Source organism: Astyanax mexicanus, chromosome 6, assembly GCF_023375975.1.
Source record: "Astyanax mexicanus isolate ESR-SI-001 chromosome 6, AstMex3_surface, whole genome shotgun sequence".
In the NCBI taxonomy this organism is placed as follows: Eukaryota; Metazoa; Chordata; class Actinopteri; order Characiformes; family Acestrorhamphidae; genus Astyanax; species Astyanax mexicanus.
Window position 1 is genome coordinate 2,191,367 of NC_064413.1, and position 19,529 is coordinate 2,210,895.

Below are 19,529 nucleotides of genomic sequence, written 5' to 3' on the forward strand. Positions count from 1 at the left end.
GGGCAGAGGAAACATGTTGATTTATTAAAATGCTTCCTTTTCTCAGTACAATCCGGCTCTGAAGGACAACACAACACACTCTCCCTCAGAGGAGAGGAGGAGGAACATGGGAACGGATGAAAAATGGAAGCAGGAGGGAAACATGCAGAGAAAAAGAGAGACAACAAAGAGAGAGGACAAAGAAAGAGCAAAAGGATGTTTTGATGTTTTAACCGTGCTTAAAATGGGAGAATAGAATTGTCATGACCAAAACTGTCATGCATTAAATCATTACATCATGCAAAGAATTACATCCAATCAATCAATCCAATCATAGTGAAATTTCAGATGTAATAATTCACGAAATCATTTAAAATTATATGAAATTGAACTTGCATTATAATGTATTTACTTGTGCTGTCAGCGTTAGGCTGTTAATAAGATTAAATATCCGCTATTTAACTATTTAAATTTTGATTTACTTTTATATTCACTTATTATTTTATTATGTTGTTCCTTGTCACATCTGACTATGGTTATGCTGAAAAATATGTTTATACCCTTAAATCCTAAATGTATATATTTTTTAATGTACCTGTTGATTTGCCCTGTGCATGAAGGAAATGTGTAGTAAAAAAAACTTTAATAACAAAAAGTGACTTTCACATTTTACATTAATTTCTATTGTTTCTATTGAGTCAAAATTAAACGAGCTGCCGCTATGATCGGGAGATCGCTGATTTGAATCCCAGTCATGCAGCTTGCCATCAGCTGCCGGAACCCTGAGAGAGCACAATAAAGAGCCTTGCCTTCTCTGGGTGGGTACAGTACAGTAGATAGCGCTCTTTCTTTCCCTCTCATCACTCCTAGGGTGATGTGGATCAGCACAAGGCTGCATCTGTGAGCTGATGTATAAGAACCGAGTCGCTGCGCTTTCCTCCAAATGCAACATCAGCATCAGCAGCAGTTTAAAAAGAGGTGTAGTTTGACTTCACATGTGTCGGAGGAGGAGTGTCCTAGTCTTTAGCATTTTATCATTTTTAAGCCTTTTACATATTTGAGCTAAGGGTGGATTCAGCTAAAATCAAGGGAGTTTATTGGCCCTTTAAGGCTATCAATTGGAAAATGGTCCTCTGATGCAAAATGTTTTCTTTCTTTCTATATGGAAAGACGTTTTTAACCAAACAAAGAACCATTTATGCTTTAAAGTTCTTCTTTTAGTATAATGGTCGAATATATGGAATTCTAGTAAAGAAGCCCTGAAGTCGCCCTGTGTGCGGGTAGGTCATAATAAGTGTGGATGCAGAGTAAACTGAAGCCTGTGCCAGTAATAGGCAGGGATATACAGGATAGTGTTATAGCGAGAGAGAGAGAGAGAGAGAGAGAGAGAGAGATAAAGAGAGAGAGGGGATGACAGCAGCAGGAGATAGAGGGGGTAGAATTTATGGTGCGTGATTAGCGTCTTCATTGATCTGCTGTGTAAAGCTATCATTCCTGCCCACTGAACACAGAGTGAGAGATGGGAGGATGAGATAGAGAGAGAGAGAAAGAGAGAGATGTGAAGTTAGAGGTATAGAGGCAGGATACAGTATTGCAGCATGCAAAGGTTTGGACACAATACGTGGTAAGAACAATGGTTAAACCCCTGTTGAGTATCACGTCTGTCCACCAATTTCTTACGTTATTTAGGCTGGAGGCTGTTTTGTTTCTCCCCATTTCTCCTCATTCACGAGCTTCCAGATGCTGGACGATGTGGCCAAAATTTTAATTGCAATATTTTCCCTAATTTCGGTCAATACGATATAATTTCAGTGTCAATATGGTACCACTTTAAAATAAGACTACCTTTATAAAGGGTTTATAAATGGTTTACAATTAGTTTATTAATGGTTAATAATTAGGTTGTAAATGCCTTAAAAATCATTAATAATCAGTTATAACACATAATTAGAAAGGGCAACAATGTAGATGGCTGTGGGTTCACTATTTGGCAAACAATAGGTCATAATTGCCCTTTCTATGTATGTGTATGTATATTTTCAACCTAATTAGTAACCATTAATAAACTAGTTATAAACCATTTATAAACCCTTTATGAAGGTAGTCTTATTTTAAAGTGGTACCATCAATATAAATACTTTGAAGGCCTCAAAAAAATCTGTACCTACTACTGTCGGAAAACTTCATTAAGTCTTTGAATCCTCCTCTCACACAAACTATATAATACTTATAAAAATAAAAATGGTCAAAATAACTCAATGCTCACTTTTATTTGCATATAGCGAAATAAAAACATCCCTGTCAAACATAAACCTATAGCCTGTATACATATTACCAATAAAATAACTTTAAATTGCAACAGAGGCAGAGCTTCTTATTCTTTTGTAAACAAATTTAACAGATTAAAACAAAAGTGTTTCAACCAGGATAAAGACTATAAAAAGCCTTCATATAACGTTTCATAAAAGGAACAGGAAATCCCCGTCAAATAAACAAACCTATAGGCTTTATCAACTATAAATAACTTAGTTACAACATAAACTACAAAAGTGCTTCAGCCAGAATAAGGAAAATATTGTATGTAGTGGAACAATGTACATCAATTTGTACAAATGCATATTCAGTTTGTCCTACACTTTGCAGAGTATTGCCAACTAGGTGTGGGCGATATGGCTCTAATTTAATATCACAATATTTGTGGTAACAGTCTTCTTGGGTTTAACATTGAAGTATTAAAAATGAATTTTAAAAAGACATAAGGAGGGTGAAGACTAGCACATGCCTCCTCCGACACATGTGAAGTCAGCCACCGCCTATTTTTGGAGGAAAGTGCAGCGACTCAGTTCTGATACATCAGCTCACAGACGCAGCCTTGTGCTGATCCACATCACCCCTAGGAGTGATGAGGGGAAAGAGCATCAACTACTGGCTACAAGGCTAATTGTGCACTCTCAGGGCACCAGCAGCTGACGGCAAGCTAAGCTATTTTTTTTACAGGAGAACTTATAAGTTTACACCCGAAAAAGCCTTCTGAGATAAAAAAACTCAACTCTTCACCTCACAGTAACAGAACACTTTAACACAAGATGCTCCAACATAACGCGTAGCAGAAACACGAGAAAGAGGATGAGAGATCTGGTTAAAGCAAGTGAAAAGACAAGGTGAAAGAAGAAACACATTGATGTTTTTTCCTGTATTTAGCCTTTGCAGCTCTTCAGGGAGCTGCTATTTATCGACCAAAGGAGAAAAGTTTAGAAGACTGAAGGGAGAGACTGTAGTGGCAGTGGATTGAACACGGTCAAAAACAAGACAGAACACATTTCCTAAAATAGAGTCGGCTGTCATGTTTCAAGGTTGTGGAAGAGTCAAAATTTTGTTAGAATTCAACATCAAATCGTCCTTTGTTTTTTATCAGAAATACTCCAATGAAAAAATAAAATCTCCATTATTTAGTTCTCGACCTGAATTAAACCACTTTGCCTGGTTATTTCACCATTCCTTAATATTATTCCTAAATCTATTTTTAGAATTTAAGGATATTTATTGCCCAATTGATTGATAATGTTAGTGTAATCAGCCTTAACTATAGGTTTAAATAGGATCTCCGGTGGATTTCGCGTTTTACAGAGACTCTAAGACTCTAGGTCAGTGGCTGAACATACACATTGTAAAGTAGTAACATATGACATTGCAAAGACTGTTTTAAGTCAAAAAAAGGGCTTTATTTAAAACATTTTAAACTGTTGTCCGTCTCGCTGTTGGCCTATCAGAGGCGATATGTTTGCATGTATGAATATTTATGAGCAAGAGCTGAAATCCTATCGTTTCTCCCTACCCACTCCTCCACCGGACTAAAGCAGTGTTATACCGGATCACCGGGGCACATTGCATTCATTCATAATAGAGACTAGACATTTTAAAATGAATGAAAAAATGGAATGATGGAATGAGACCTTTAATATAAAATAGATTTAAGTTCTTGAGCTTCCAGGGAACGTGGCAAAAGTCATGGGACATGGTATTAGTTTGGCATGTTCTCAGTCATACAGCTCGATCTACAGCTTTGTGACAGTACAGAGACGTTACTGTATATTTACTGTATAATTACTGTATATTTAGTCGGTGCAGTGTCAGTCGTGTGTGGGTTTGCACCACATGAGAGACATGCTAAAGCTGAGGATCTGTGTGTGACGGTAAAGAACCTGACTGGAGTTGATTTGATTGATATAACTGGGCCGTGTTGTGTTTTTTTTCTTCGCTAGGTAGCCGAGGGGCTGACACAGAGGAACGGCTGGTGGAGCATCTCCTAAACCCCGCCCACTACAACAAACTGATCCGGCCTGCAACCAATGGCTCAGAACTGGTCACGGTGCAGCTGATGGTGTCCCTGGCCCAGCTCATCAGTGTGGTGAGTTATCTGCATTTACAATAACCACCTTAAATGATTGAAATATTTTCAGTTAAAAATTATGAGTTTCTTTGATTTTACCAAATTGAAAACCTAATATATAATGAAATATAATATATTATTAAGATGAAGATGGATGATCACAAGCCATCTAAAATTTTAGCACCACAAGTGAAGGCATAAAGTTATCCAAAAGCAGTGTGTAAGACTGGTGGAGGAGAACATGATGCCAAGATGCATGAAAACGGATTAAAAACTAGGGTTATTACACCAAATATTGATTTCTGAACTGATTTTAAAACTTTATGAATATGAACTTGTTTTCTTTGCATTTTTTTTTTAATCTGAAGGCTCTGCATCTTTTTTCTTATTTCAGACATTTCTCATTTTTTGCAAAAAAATGCTGTAAATGACAATATTTTAATATTTTTATTTATTTATTTGTAATTTGAGAGAAATGTTGTCTGTAGTTTATAGAATAAAACAACAATGTTCATTTTACTCAAACATAAACCTATAAATAGCAAAATCAGAGAAACTGATTTAGAAATTGTAGATGAAGATCACATACAATTTTATCACTAATTTATTACTGTTTATTAATGTTTTGATAGAAATGTAAATACATATCTAATCAGATCAGCTGATGAAGAAACAACTCTATAATCTGGAGCTCTGAAGAGGGAACTGTGGGTAAAAAAATCATGGTATAATAGAGCCGTGTCCCTCTGTGGCTTCTCTCCACAGCTTTATTCCCACCGGCTTTATTCTGCAGCTCCTATATTCCTCCTGCTCACCGAACGCTCGACTAACTCCCCCACTATAGCGTCCCGCGCCCTCAGCGCACTGCAAATAACCACACGTCTCTCCAGGCAGTTAGCCGGAAGCTAATGTCCTGTAATGTTGATCTCCAGGGGCAGTGCTTAACCCTGACTGCAGAACCAGCCCATAATCTATACCAGCCCTAAAGTACACTGTAAAAGTATTCAATCAGGGTAATGGATCACGTTCATGTTAACTCCTATTGATGATTATTGATCGTGCGCTGTGTATGACTGTAGTAAAAGTGTATATTACTCTAGTAAAAAAAAGGTTTCTTCAGATTTGTTTCTGTGGAAAAAAATCAATTTTGAAATTGAGCTCTTAAATTTATTTTTAATGTTTCCACTTATGACTGCTTTTTATCCTGCTATGCTATGATAACAGGATTAGTTTCTCAGGGGGACGTCTGTGTAAATATATTTCACACTTCTACTCAGTGATTAAACTCCTGCATCCAGACTGCAATTAAAAAATAGGAGGATCAGTGAGATTTTAGGCTTTTTTCTGAGTCACATGACATTGCGGCGTTCAGTAGCTCCTCCATTTCCACTCGCTGTTGTGTTTTTAACGTGGATCTTCATGGAAACGGAGCGTGCCCCAAGTGTAATTACGGTGAGCGGCAGTGGACTAATAGCTATTTTATTAAACGTGAGGAGACGAAACTCAGAGATGTCCGTCCGGACAGGACTAAAATTACCGGAGTTCAGAGTTCAGAGAAAAACAGTAGATAATTCAGCCTGTAATTTATTTACCAGAGGACGTCTGAGAAAAACACGCACATGATCGTTCTGGATGGGAATAAAATCACAGAGGATAAAAACCCCATAAAAGAGAAAATTACCCCAGAACCCCCTGAGAAACTAATCTCATCCGGATAGGGCTTATGATTTACAGTGCTGTTAAAAGGTTTTTGCCCCGTACAGATTCCTACTTTTATAGGAAAAAAAATTCAAACAAACCTAGCCCTATGTGAAAAATGGTACAACCCTCCCCCCCCTATGAATTAACTGTGATTAATCACATTTTTTGAAAAGCTGAGTTCAATTTCATTACTAATCTTAACCAGGTCTGATTACTGCCAGACCTGCAGATAATATATTTTTGTATATATTGTAGGTAAACTGCTTTTCATTAATGAGGACATTTTTCCCTGTGTGTGTGATCAGCACGAGAGAGAGCAGATCATGACCACCAACGTCTGGCTCACTCAGGTCAGTCTCCATCTCCTTTCTTACCCTCTAGATGAAGTTACTAAAAGATTTATTTATTTATTTATTCATAGACTAATAATAAAGCCCTAAAATTGATCCTAAAAAAAACAGGCAGCCAGTGGAGAGAAGCTAGAATGGGTTAGATATATATGATCCTGTTTTTTAATGTTTCAGTATTTTTTTTTTTTTTTAAACCTTATTTAAAAAAATAAGTAAAAAAAAAAACTGATTGCTATGAAATCTGACAACTTTCTGACTGGTGGTTGTTGGGGTGTTGCTCAGTGGTTAATATGGTATTTTATTGGTTAATATGGGCGTTTTATTAATGGATTGCTTTATGAGATCTCTACTGGCTGCTAATATTTATCTTGTGCACTGACAAAAAAATGACGCGTAAAATTTACTTTAAAAAAAGTTTTGCAACTTTCTGCATTTGCTTTTTTTAAGTCAATTAAATTTCAGATAAATTTAACTAACTCCACCTCAGTTTCAAGACTTCAGAAAGTTGTGAAGCTTTTTTAAAGTAAATTTTACCCATCATTTTAGGTTGTTTCGGGTTTAAGGTAGCTGTGTTATAGAGGTGTCTGAGAGTCAGTCTGATTATAAAGCAGGAAATGCTGTTTTCTGTGATGTGGGTCTTTTAAATGGTGGAGGTGCCCCTGATGTTTACATGAATGGACCCGGGGTCAGTAGCACCTGAGGTATGGCACGCCATGCCAGGTTTCTAACACCCCCACACACACACACACACACACACATACACACACACACACACACACACACACACACACATACACAGAGAGAGCAGATGAATCATGCCTTCATGTTCTTCACGGTTAAAAACGCTGCATGGCAGGGGTGTCAGTTAAACGCTGCCACAGTGCCTTCACACCACGACTGCGGCAGTGAATGACCCTGTGTTGCACCCACAGCTCAGTCATGTGAAAGAGTGTGTGTGTGTGTGTATGAGTGTGTGTGTGTGCATGAATGTGTGTTGGGAGGGAGCTGAAATGCAATTAATTTAATGGCCGTTTTCTGATCAAACTCTTTCAAAGCCCAAAGTATGTTAAATCACCATCAAATCACTGGAGAGTCATTACTTTCTCACTCTGTGTGTGTGTGGGGGGGGTGTGCATGTTTGAGTGTGTGTGTGTCGGGATGACAGCTATTAGTTATGGCTCTTCGATGGCCTCCTGCACTGTGTGTTTAAACTGTACGTGCTGATCTACTAACTCATATTAATTTCTAATCAAACAAATTTAGTCAATAAAATGTGTCTGAGCAATATGATTAGCACATGCATGCAGTGATAATTCTATTAGATCAGGGCGCTAGTGGTCTAGCTGAGTGGGCTAAAGCTCTGCCATTATGATCCCTGGGAGATCGCTGGTTCGAATCCCGGTCATGCAGCTTGCCATCAGCAGCCGGAGCTTCGGGAGAGCATGATTGGTCTTACTCTCTCTGGTAGGTAGGGCTGTCACAGTCCTGCATTGCAGTGCTGGGAACTGTATTTTCACTCAGTTTACACTCCACAAGGTCAGTGCATCACAATAAACAAAATTTTTATGTGGATGATATATCATCTCTGAAATTATTGCAATACACAATATTTCTGTCATTTTAAAACCATTAAATGCCACTGATATAATAATAAGAAAAATACATAAAAAAAACAATCATAAGCTTTTAAAGACAATAAAAATAAAATGTATCATAGTTTGGAAACAAAATGCTTATTTCGTAACCTGCTGTAGTTCACACTGTGTGTTTAGATGTTTAGATGTTTGAAGCCGGATTGGCTAAAATATACTATTCTCTGTTATATATGTGAACAAACATACAAAAAAACAATTATCAAATTGAGGTTATTGAGGTCATTGTACGATAATTTAATAATGTAATTATCGTGAGAGGCCTACTCACAAACAATATCTAGACATTTAAATGCCTTTTAAATCTCATGTTTTTCTGTTGTTCTAAGAGATGGATGACTTTAGCTTAGTCGACTACTAAAATATTCATTAGCTGCAGCCCAAATCTCTGGGTGGGTACAGTACAGTAGATGGTGCTGTTTCTTTCCCCTCATCACTCCTAGGGTGATGTAGATCAGCACAAGGCTGCATCTGTGAGCTGATGTATCATAATTTTTTCAACGGTTGCCTAAAACGTTTCCACAGTACTGTATTTAAAGCTAAACTTTTTTCAATGTTAGTCAAGGTAATTGTCAGTTTTAAATTGATAATCTGCTGCTGAATTGTCTCATGAACTTATTGCACTTGTTGTGTTCAGGAATGGCAAGATTACCGGCTGACGTGGATTCCAGAGGAGTTTGATGGCATGAAGAAAGTCCGCCTGCCCTCCAAACACATCTGGTTGCCAGATGTTGTCCTCTACAACAAGTGAGTGACCATCCCTTCTAGTCTGTTCTCCCGGCCAGAGATTGAGTTGAGTGTTTGGTTGAACCTGTAGATAATGTGTATCAAACAAATGAGAGAATTACAACTAAAGTATCATATATCATTATTATAAACTTATTATTGAATTATAGAGCAAGTGGAGCATTTAAAGCTCACCTTCTGCGAAAATCCGATTTTTCTTGTTTTTTGTGGAATACAGTAGGTCTCTCCGAGTTGAATGTGTACACCTGCACATTAAACTGTTTTGCAGCCCCCATTGTCTGCAGGAGCTAAGCAAAGAAATCCCCCCTCCCCCCCTCTGAAAAACGGGTGAATTTTGAATTATCTTTCTGCCTACGTAGGCAGAAACTCACAGACCAGCCCACCTTGGCTCGAGAAACTCCCAGAGGCGGAGCTGAAGCGACGCAACATCACCGCTCATCAGTTAGGAGGTGGGAGGCAGTGAGCGGCAGAGCGGTGGAGGGGCGTCGCAGTGCTCCTAGCCAATCAGAGGAGAGATATTTGCATGCTGTTTGCATGTATGAATATTCATGAGCAAAGCTGGAATCCGGTCATTTTGGACACACCCCTAAAACAGTCCATTAAAAAAGAGCTATACAGAGACACCTGAGCACTTTTTTTTTACAAAAACGGCTCACATGTCATTCATTCATACTAGAGACCACAACTAGACATTTTAAAATGAAAGAAAAAACGACGGAAGGTGACCTTTAATGAAAAAGTGAAATCTGAATCTAATGTTACATCCACAATCAGTTTTAAGTTACATTTTAAATGATTGTAAATTCATTTCTATTGTCCTTGTTTCTCTTTTTCAGTGCTGATGGGATGTACGAGGTGTCCTTTTACTCCAACGCTGTGGTCTCTCACGATGGCAGCGTCTTCTGGCTTCCTCCAGCCATCTACAAGAGCGCCTGCAAGATCGAGGTGAAGCACTTCCCGTTCGACCAGCAGAACTGCACCCTCAGCTTCCGCTCCTGGACCTACGACCGGACGGAGGTGGACCTGGTGCTGCGGTCGGACGTGGCCAGCATGGACGACTTCACGCCCAGCGGCGAGTGGGACATCATCGCCCTGCCGGGGCGTCGCAACGAGAACCCGTCAGATCCTACTTACGTGGACATCACCTACGATTTCATCATCCGCCGCAAACCTCTCTTCTACACCATCAACCTCATCATCCCCTGCGTCCTCATAACGTCTCTGGCCATCCTGGTCTTCTACCTCCCATCAGACTGTGGAGAGAAGATGACTCTGTGTATCTCCGTCCTCCTGGCGCTCACCGTCTTCTTGCTGCTAATCTCTAAGATTGTTCCGCCGACATCTCTGGACGTCCCTCTGGTGGGGAAGTACCTGATGTTCACCATGGTTTTGGTCACCTTCTCGATTGTGACCAGCGTCTGTGTGCTAAACATTCACCACCGCTCGCCCACCACCCACACCATGCCTCCGTGGGTGAAGCTGGTCTTCCTGGACAAGCTGCCGGCTTTGCTCTTCATGCGGCAGCCGAGAAACAGCAGCGAACGGCAGCGTCTTCGGCAGAGGAGACGAGCCAATGAGAGGCGAGAGGGCGGGCGGGGCGGGCTGATGGCCGGGCTGGGTCTGGGCATCCCTTCAGAAAGCGGAGAGGCGTGCACGTGCTACGTGAACCGCGCCTCCGTCAAGCAGTTCGGAGCCGAGCTGGGAGGAGGAGGAGGCGGTGTTGGAGGTGGTGGAGGGGGAGGAGGTAGTGGTGGTGGTGGAATGGGTGGAGGAGGTGGAGGTGGTGGAGGAGGTTCTATGGACGGGTTGAATGGGTTGAGGGAGGGCGGACGTGAGAGCAGGGAAGGGACCTCCACACCCCTGCAGAGCTCTGCACTCTCCCGAGGTAAACAGCAGCCGCAGCAGCAGCAGGCTCCGCCCCCGAACGCCCTCACCCAGGCCCTGCTGGGGCAGACCTGCCCAGGGTTCGACGAGGCCGTGGACGGGGTGCGGTTCATCGCCAACCACATGAAGAGCGAGGACGACGACCGCAGCGTGAGTTATATTATCTTTATTTTTATACTTATCTAATTAATTTTGTATTTTGTGTGGTAGGGCTGCAACTAATCACTACTTCATTCGATATTCGATTAGTGCTGATTGCTGATATCACTGTACTTTGCAAGATTCTGACGGTATTATTACTATTTATTTATATATTTTTGCACGAATAGGCTTAAATATAGGTTTGTTACCTACTTCTGTACTCCTGTTAGGAGTACATATAATAATAATAAAAAAAACACTAAGGCTTTAAATTAAGGCTTTGATTACTTTTGGGTTTACTTTGTCCTACAAAAACATATACACAATATATGAAGAAATCAGATATTATTAGCAGAAAAACAGCTGAAGAATGTAAAAAAAATGTTTCCCACAAAACTGGGCTTGTTTGATAGTCTCAGGTGAACATTTATTTTGGGCTACTTTTATATTTACTGTGGATGTTCACACTGTGTTGTGAACATCTGTGGCTAGTTAAAGCTTCTGATGGTTGGCTTTGAGACAGACTTTGGGCAGGATTTTTGCTGGATCTGGCAACCCTGACTGCAGCTCTTTGTAACTTGCTGTCTGTTTTCTCTCTATCACTCCAAAGAAAATCCTCTATATTTGGGATTTAAATGCTAAAAAATATGTTTAAATGTATGTTTTAATGAGCTGATGTACAGTATGGGTGAGAGTAGTCTGCTCCGCCCACTACTCCCCAGACATGACGCTACCTCGGGTTGCCAAGTTGGGCCAGGCTGAATCTATACAATCCAGTAAAAGACGTGTTTAGTAACTTCTACCATAGCAAGAAAGTAAGAAATATTATAAACAGGCTCATGTGAACTTTATCAGTAGCTAGCTAAACTAGCCTCATGCACCGCTAGCTGCGTTAGCCTAAGCCAAGCATGTTATACCTGAAAAATCCCTAGTACATCCTAGTAATTAACTGCTTAGCTTAGCACAGCCAGTTTAGACTGGTAGGAGAGACAGAGAACAAATAGTGACTCTTTTAAAACCTGTATATAGTGTTATATTGACTGTATGTAACACAACAGATATGAACACATATAAATAAACAGCTAAGTTAATTAGCTACTAGCTAGTTTCTAGGGATGGCCATAATTAGTGCTTACTATTAATTGTCTTGGACGTAACAAATCACTCAATATATAATTAAACATATTAAGAGCTAAACTGAGTCACTATAGAGACTAACTATCGGTTTCTGGCGTATATTTTGGAGTAGTTACTCTTCACTGCTGAGGTATTAATCAGTTAATACCTGAACTGATTGCAGTTCATGTTAGAATGTGTAGCATTACTGTGTTAGCCAGCATTTTTAAATCACTGTAGCTAACCTTGCTAAGCTAACTTATCTTTTTCAGATACACTCTGCCTTTTAATCATCCCAGCTGCACACAGAGCACTGATATGAATGTGAACACTCAGTTTTTCAAATTAATTTAAACACCAGTCCCTAGTAAGCACATCTAGTGGTGGTGATACATTTTAAATAGATAAAGTTAGCTGACTGAATTAGCTAAGTTAGCCTGTTAGCTTACCTGTTCAGGACAAAAGTAGCAGCTCTGGGTCGGTCTTGTCGTCTTTTTGAGCTCTTAGTTTTCTCCAACTTTTAAACTCACTGCTAATATTCAATCTTTATATATTCTTTCTTCGGTCACTGAGCTTTTTTGAGACATGCTGAGGCTTTTTAGGCTGTGTAGCAGCCCTGCTAGCTAGCTTCTGTCTAGTGTTGAGAACTCCTCAGTAAGGAAAGTAAGTTAGCTATTGGCTGTCCTAAAAGTTGCTAAAAGTGGCTAAATGACTAAATGACGTCATTGCCTAATTTGCATAATACATATTTATGAAGCTATAAAGGATTAACCTTGTGGGAGAGAAAAAAAGTGAGTAAAAAACACTTTAAATATGTTGGAAATCTTACAAATGAACAACTTCTGTTGCTTTTTAAATAGGCAGTCACGTCTCAAAATAACTTAATTTTTACGTAAATTACATAAATCAGTTTTTTGTCGTATTAAATGTTATGATAAGAGCAGCAGTTAGCCGGAACTTATATTCTACTTTTTTTTTAGTTTTTTATTTCAGGTTTTTTTTTTTTTTGTTTTATTTAAATTTTTTAAAGTCTTCTTTTATATTCTATTATATATTCGATTATAGCTACTCGCTGAGGACAGTAACTGAAGAGCATGTGTTCAACTTCAAAAATGACCAAAAATCTCCAATAACACCACAAAAACTCTTTTTTTTACAAAAAAAAGAGGGTCTGAAATGGCGCTAAATATAGCGACAAAGTGGCTAAGTTTGCAAGACGGCTTCTGTTCTGTGCCATCAATCGCAAGCTGTTGTGTATGGTATTGGCAACCTTGGGGGTGGAGTTAGTGCAGCTGGAAAAAAAAATAAACTGATATTTTGATGAAGGTGTTGTACCTCATTTTTAATGTTAGTAGCATATTGATACAGGACCACATTTAGAGACATGGTATTGGTTCCCATTTCTAAACATAAATCACAGAGTTTTTGCAAATTTATGAGCTTGCTGATAAAATGCACCATGCAGAATTTCAGTAAGGGAATAACTGGTGTTAGTTGTTTGACGCATTCAAAACCATGCTGTGTGTTTTAAGAATAAAATTATGTTTTTTTTTATACATAAATTCTAAACATTATAACTTTGTTAGCTTGAGAAATACTACAACTGGTCAAAGACCACCCCCCATAAGATGGTATAACCCAAACAGGTTTGTTATAATGGTAAACTAAATAAAATTTCTAAAATGACTTAAATACACCCGTTAATACTAAATTGACAAAGCGTAAAATGCACCGTTTATATATCAACTGCTCAAGGATTTTTAAATTAAAATTATTTTCTGGTTGATGTTTGATGTATTTTGTTTGTAATTTCTCTGCCAGTCTATCTAGATTACAGAAAGACAAAATTTATTCATTAATTTATTCATTCATAATGGCAAGTATTATAAATTAACACTTGAGTATGTAGATGTTAATGTTATCTCTGAAGGAGTAATAAAATGTGAAGTAGTTTACAGACTTGGTATATGTAAAAAATAAAAAAATAAAAAAATTAATAAAACACCACAGGTTTATACATTTTAACAGATTATTTTTGAATTATTATTAGTTTAAACACCCATCAGTCTATCTAGAATTCAGAAAACAGACTGTCGACAGTTTGCTATGCCGGGCAGGGAGTACAGATCGGGTAGTGACAGTGGGAGTTAGTTATAAGATTAAATCTATAGTTAAGCAGTAAATTAAAAGTAATTTGCTTTAGGAACTCAACAGTAGCAATGCTCTGTTTACATCAATTTACTCTGTTTACTCCAGTAACCCCGGAGACCCATATAAAATCCTAAAGCACTCTGGCACGAATAATGCTCGAAATAAAGAATGTAATTTCCTAATGATGAATGCCCCGTAGGTATGCCTAGTATTTGTATATAATCAATATTGGATCAGGTTTATGTTTGCCTGCCAGCGTTATTTCTTTGGCAAGCAATTCCTTGTAGGCCTTCAGAGAATTTCTTAATGATTTCTTGCCATTTCCAAATACAGACCTGTTCTTTTTGAATGTTTTTGTATTCAGCTGAATGACTCTTATATTTATGTTTAGCAGGAATCACAGTACTAAGTCTAAGTCTAATTCTAATTCTAGTTAATATTCACATGAAACATTGCCTAATCAGGCTTTTATCTATATAGAAATATAGATAAACAGCTCTGAAAAAAAAATAAGAGAGCGCACATAAAAATGATCATTTTTTGCACAGGAGTAAAGCAGCATAAATTTATCCAAAAGCAGTGTGTAAGACTGGTGGAGGAGAACATGATGCCAAGATGCATAAAAAAAAAACAACTGTGACTAAAAACCAGGGTTTTTCCACCAAATATTGATTTCTGATTTTTTTAAACTTTATTAATATGATTTTTTTTTCTTTGCATTATTTGAGGTCTGAAAGCCATTTATTACTTTCAGCCAAAAAAGCTCTAAATTACAATATTTTATATTATATATTTTATAAAACAACAACAGTAATTTGACACAAAAATATACCTATAAATAGCAAAATCAAATATTGAAGTGGTCTCTTCATTTTTTCCAGAGCTGTATATTATATATAGCTATAATATAAATAACATTGAAGTTATTAATAAAAAAATGCATTTCAATTTTTTTTAAATCATAGCTTTGCTAGACTAATAAAAAAATATGGATTCATATATAGTTGATCAGTCTACAGTTGCAAGTCCCCCTTTACTGTGAATGTTAACATGTTGTGTTCAATAAAACCATGCAAACATCATTCATCATTTTTTGTGTGGTATTAGTTTAAGCAGACTGTGTTTGTCTATTGTTGTGACACATTTAATGACCAATTTATGCAGAAATCCAAGTATAACCCAAAGGGTTCACATACTTTTTCTTGCAACTGTGTGTACTAGGGGTGGGCAATATTATATCGTATACAATATATCGTGACACAGAAATATCATGATATTAAACATCCATATGGTGATAATAGAGTTGTTCTGTCTTAAAAGTAGTCTATTATTTACTGTGAAGCTTTAGGTGTATTTATTGTATAATTGTTTTAGTTTGCAGTTTATATGCATGCACTAAATATTCTGCAATATTATTTTGCTGCATTATATTATTTTATGCTATATTATTTATGTTGCCACATTATGATTATGCTGTTATACTATTATACTATACTCCTGAAATTAATTAATTATTTTAGTTTTCCTATATCGCCAAGTATATCGTTATCGCAAAAATACCCTGAAATATCGTGATATTATTTTAGAGCCATATCGCCCACCCCTAGTGTGTACCTGTGTGTGTGCTGAGGAATGTGGTTATAATATTGCAAATTTTATTAAAAAGCATTCAGTATTCAGTATTTCAGTCTGTCTTCTTCAGGTCTGGCTGGCAGTATTTTATTTTATTTTTTTATTCCTGTCGTAGCCGTTTATTCATTCACCTCTCAGGCCTGAAATTTCTGGGGAAAAAACTGGAAGAAAGAACTAAAATGTCAATTTGTAATCATGCCCCTGGGTTGTGATGTGCTCCTGCAGTAAGGCAGTGACCCCAGCCGCCCTGTTCCTGTTGCAGTAGCCCCGAGCGGAGGGGTGTTTTTCTGCGGCGCTGACCTGCAGCTTCGTCCATCCTGAAAAAGACCACGCTGCAGAATAAAATATATATACTTAATTATACTTAAAACATATTGAGAAATGTCTTTTATTAAAGTATGCTTTAAATATATTAACAGATTTATGTACTTACTAATATATTAAAAGTATATTATTATTACGTAAAATTGAAATAAAAATATATATATATATATTAAAAAAAAATACAATTTAGTGTCATTTAAATAAATAAACTACTATACTATACTAATTTTGGTTTAATATAATTAAATATGCTTCTAAAATACTTGTTTACAAATATACTTTTGTACATTTTTAGCAAGGTGTGTTAAAAACAACTGTTACAATAGTTCACTTAAAGTACAATGTATCATGCATATCATTACTTTTTAAAATGTAAACTAAATTAATACATTGGTAAATAATATAGTAACATAATATACATAATAACATAATATAATAAGAGTTAAAATGTATTTAAATAGTCTGTAATTATAATAAGGAAAATATAAATCTAAAAAAGTGAATTATTTGTAACACGCTACAAATTGTATTACACTAAATTCAAATATATATATTTATACCCCACAAATTATACTAGAAGTGTGCTACTTACAAAAGACAGGAACAAGAAGCATATATATTTGTAGTCTAATGTAAATAGATCACATATATTTAACATCAATTCTTAGTACATTTTTAATCTAATATACCTGGTGTATAATAAATAGTGATACAGTTGTAATACTTTAAACTAAATGTTTTATCATTTTACTGTAAGTATATTTAAAATATGGCTTTACATGCATGAAGTAGTTTAAATACAGTATATTTAAAAATCTAGTCTATTTTAGTACAGTTAAGTACACTTTAAGTAAGACTTTTGTACTATTTTTATACAAATAAAGCATAAAAACTAAACATTTCCATTTTATCACTCTTTAAATATACTGATTAATATTAATGTGGCTAAAAGAACACTTTAGTGCACTATAGTATAATAATGCTGAGTATACTTTAATCTACTTTATTTTTACTATTACTATTATTATTATTACCTTATTTTTAAATAAGCAGTATAATAAATCAATATCATCTCAGTGTACACACACAAACACACGCATAGCCTCAAACATACACAGTATATTCTCCATATATTGTGTTGTGTAGACTGTGTAGATGTGTTTGCTGCGGCTCAGCTGAATACGGTGGCCGAGAAAGCCCAGCGCAGTGCAAATAGAAAAACGCGCTGCAACTAGAAAAACGCGCAGCAAATAGAAAAACGCGCTGCAAATAGAACCACAACACAACAGAAGTGAGTCACAACACAACGGAATTTTCCCGGGGGACCTTAAAAGATGCTGTACCAGCTAAACTGCGTCTTCAGTAACGTCTCGGGCTTCACTATGTGTATAAAGGACAATAAGTGGCAAACAAGGCGTTTTGTGAAGCAGAACTTTTAATAATATGCACACAACCGTGGTAATCACAGGTAATAAACATAACTTACTTTTCAGAAGCTTGTTTGCCTCTTATTGTCCTTTGTATACAGCTGGTACAGCATCTTTTAAGGTGCCCCGGGAAAATTCCGTTGTGTTGTGACTCACTTCCGTTGTGTTGTGGTTCTATTTGCAGCGCGTTTTCCTATTTGCAGCGTGTTTTTCTATTTGCTGCGCCTGTGTTGTAATTTTGATGGATGTGTTTTGTGCTTTTGCAGCGCTTTTCAATTTGCACTGCGCTGGGCTTTCTCGGCCACCGTACCTGAATGGTCGTAGTATTAAATATGAAGTGGGTACAGGAGCGTTTGGCAGCAGACAGTCAGTGTGATTTATTTCCTGTATCTTGCAGCTCTATAATATTGATTTTGAGCAGCAGCCAGAATATCCCAACTCTGGACCAATCACAAATCTTATTATTCAGCCTCCACACCAGCGCTCTCCAGCACTGAAAAAAATGATGAGTAAAATTTACTTTTAAAAAAGTTTCTCAACTTTCTGTATTTGCTTTTTTAAAGTAAATTAATTTCAGATCAATTTAAGTAACTTTAACTCGGTTTAAAGACTTAAATGTTACACAGAGTAAATAAGCGAACTGAACTTCAGTCAATCCTTTCTTTTAGTAAACTTTACTTCATTTACTGCACACAATATTACCTAATTACAATTACTTCATTTATACAATTGGAATTTACTTAAAAAAAGAAAATTGCGAAACTTATTTTAAGTACATTTTACTCCCTCCCTTCCTGCAGGTTTCACCTCTAATCCAAATTTAACACAGCCCAAATAAACCATTAGTGGTTTATAAAAGCAGTAGAATAGAATAGAATAGAATAGAATAGAAAATCTTTATTTGTCATTATACCAAGTATTACGAAATTAAGGTGCAATCCCCTCCAGTGTCATAAACAATATTACAATACAATAAAAGATAACAAAACAGATAGTGCCAATACTATATATATAGTATGCTGCTCTATTATACAATGAAATAATGCACTAATAAAAAATTGCAGAAATTGAAATATTGCATTTTTGACCCTTTTCTTTTTTTTAGATTTACCCTATGGACTTTTACCCCTTTGCTGTGATTACTGGATTTTTGCTTGTTTGTTTTCCTTACCTTTTTGCCTGATTTTTGCCAAAAAAACAGAAAGGTATCAAACAATGTTGGTAGTTCCTTTATTGTGAACGCTGCGTGTGAGTGGCGAGCGCGAGTGCGGGTGGTGAGTGTGAGCTTAGTGAAGCAGCAGTGGTGCGTCAGAGGCTATCGGCTTTTCCCGGCGTGAGGGAGCACCGGGGTCCCTTCAGACAGAATTAAGAATTCCACTTATTCTGCCCATCATCTGGAACCCATCCCCATGGTTACGGGTGGTCTCCATGCCGACCGTCCTCGGCAACCATGAGTCCCTGAGTGTTTCACCTCATTAGAGCAGTGTGGAGGAATGAATTCTCACTACACATTAACCTCTATACTGACCCCTCTCTCTCTCTCTCTCTCTCCCTCTCTCTCTCTCTCTCTCTCTCTACCTCTTACTGTCTCGCTCTCATTCTCTCTCTCACTCTCACACTCTCTCTCTTTACCTCTTACTCTCCCTCATTCTTTCTTTCTTTATCTACCTCTGACTCTTTCTCTCACTTTCTCTCTCTACCTCTTTTTTTCTCTCTCTCTCTCTCTGACTCTTTTACCCTACATCTCTACCTCTCACACTTTTCTACCTCTTTCTCTCACACACTTTTTCTCTCCCTCTAACTCTCTCTCACTCTCACCCTACCTCTCTCTACCCCCTCTACCTTTCCTTCTCTCTCTTCCACTCTTACTTTCGCTGTCTCCCCCCCTACCTCTTACTCTCTCACTTTCTTTCACTCCATTTCTTGTTCACATTTTCCTGGTTTTGACCTTCTTTCTTTCTTTCTTTCTTTCTTTCTTTCTCCTACATTCTCAACTTTTGATCTCTACCTCTCCTCCTCATCTCTCTCTCTCTCT

At 37.3% G+C, this 19,529-nt stretch overlaps 1 protein-coding gene across 1 annotated transcript in view; it reads left to right on the top strand.

Annotated features, from left to right (window-relative positions):
- Positions 1-19,529, top strand: part of chrnb2 (cholinergic receptor, nicotinic, beta 2) — a 40,685-nt gene that overhangs the window by 17,028 nt on the left and 4,128 nt on the right. The window contains exons 2-5 of the mRNA XM_022674199.2: positions 4,242-4,387; positions 6,376-6,420; positions 8,710-8,819; positions 9,656-10,853. Coding sequence (XP_022529920.1) covers positions 4,242-4,387; positions 6,376-6,420; positions 8,710-8,819; positions 9,656-10,853 — 1,499 coding nt within the window. The remainder of the gene's footprint in view (positions 1-4,241; positions 4,388-6,375; positions 6,421-8,709; positions 8,820-9,655; positions 10,854-19,529) is intronic.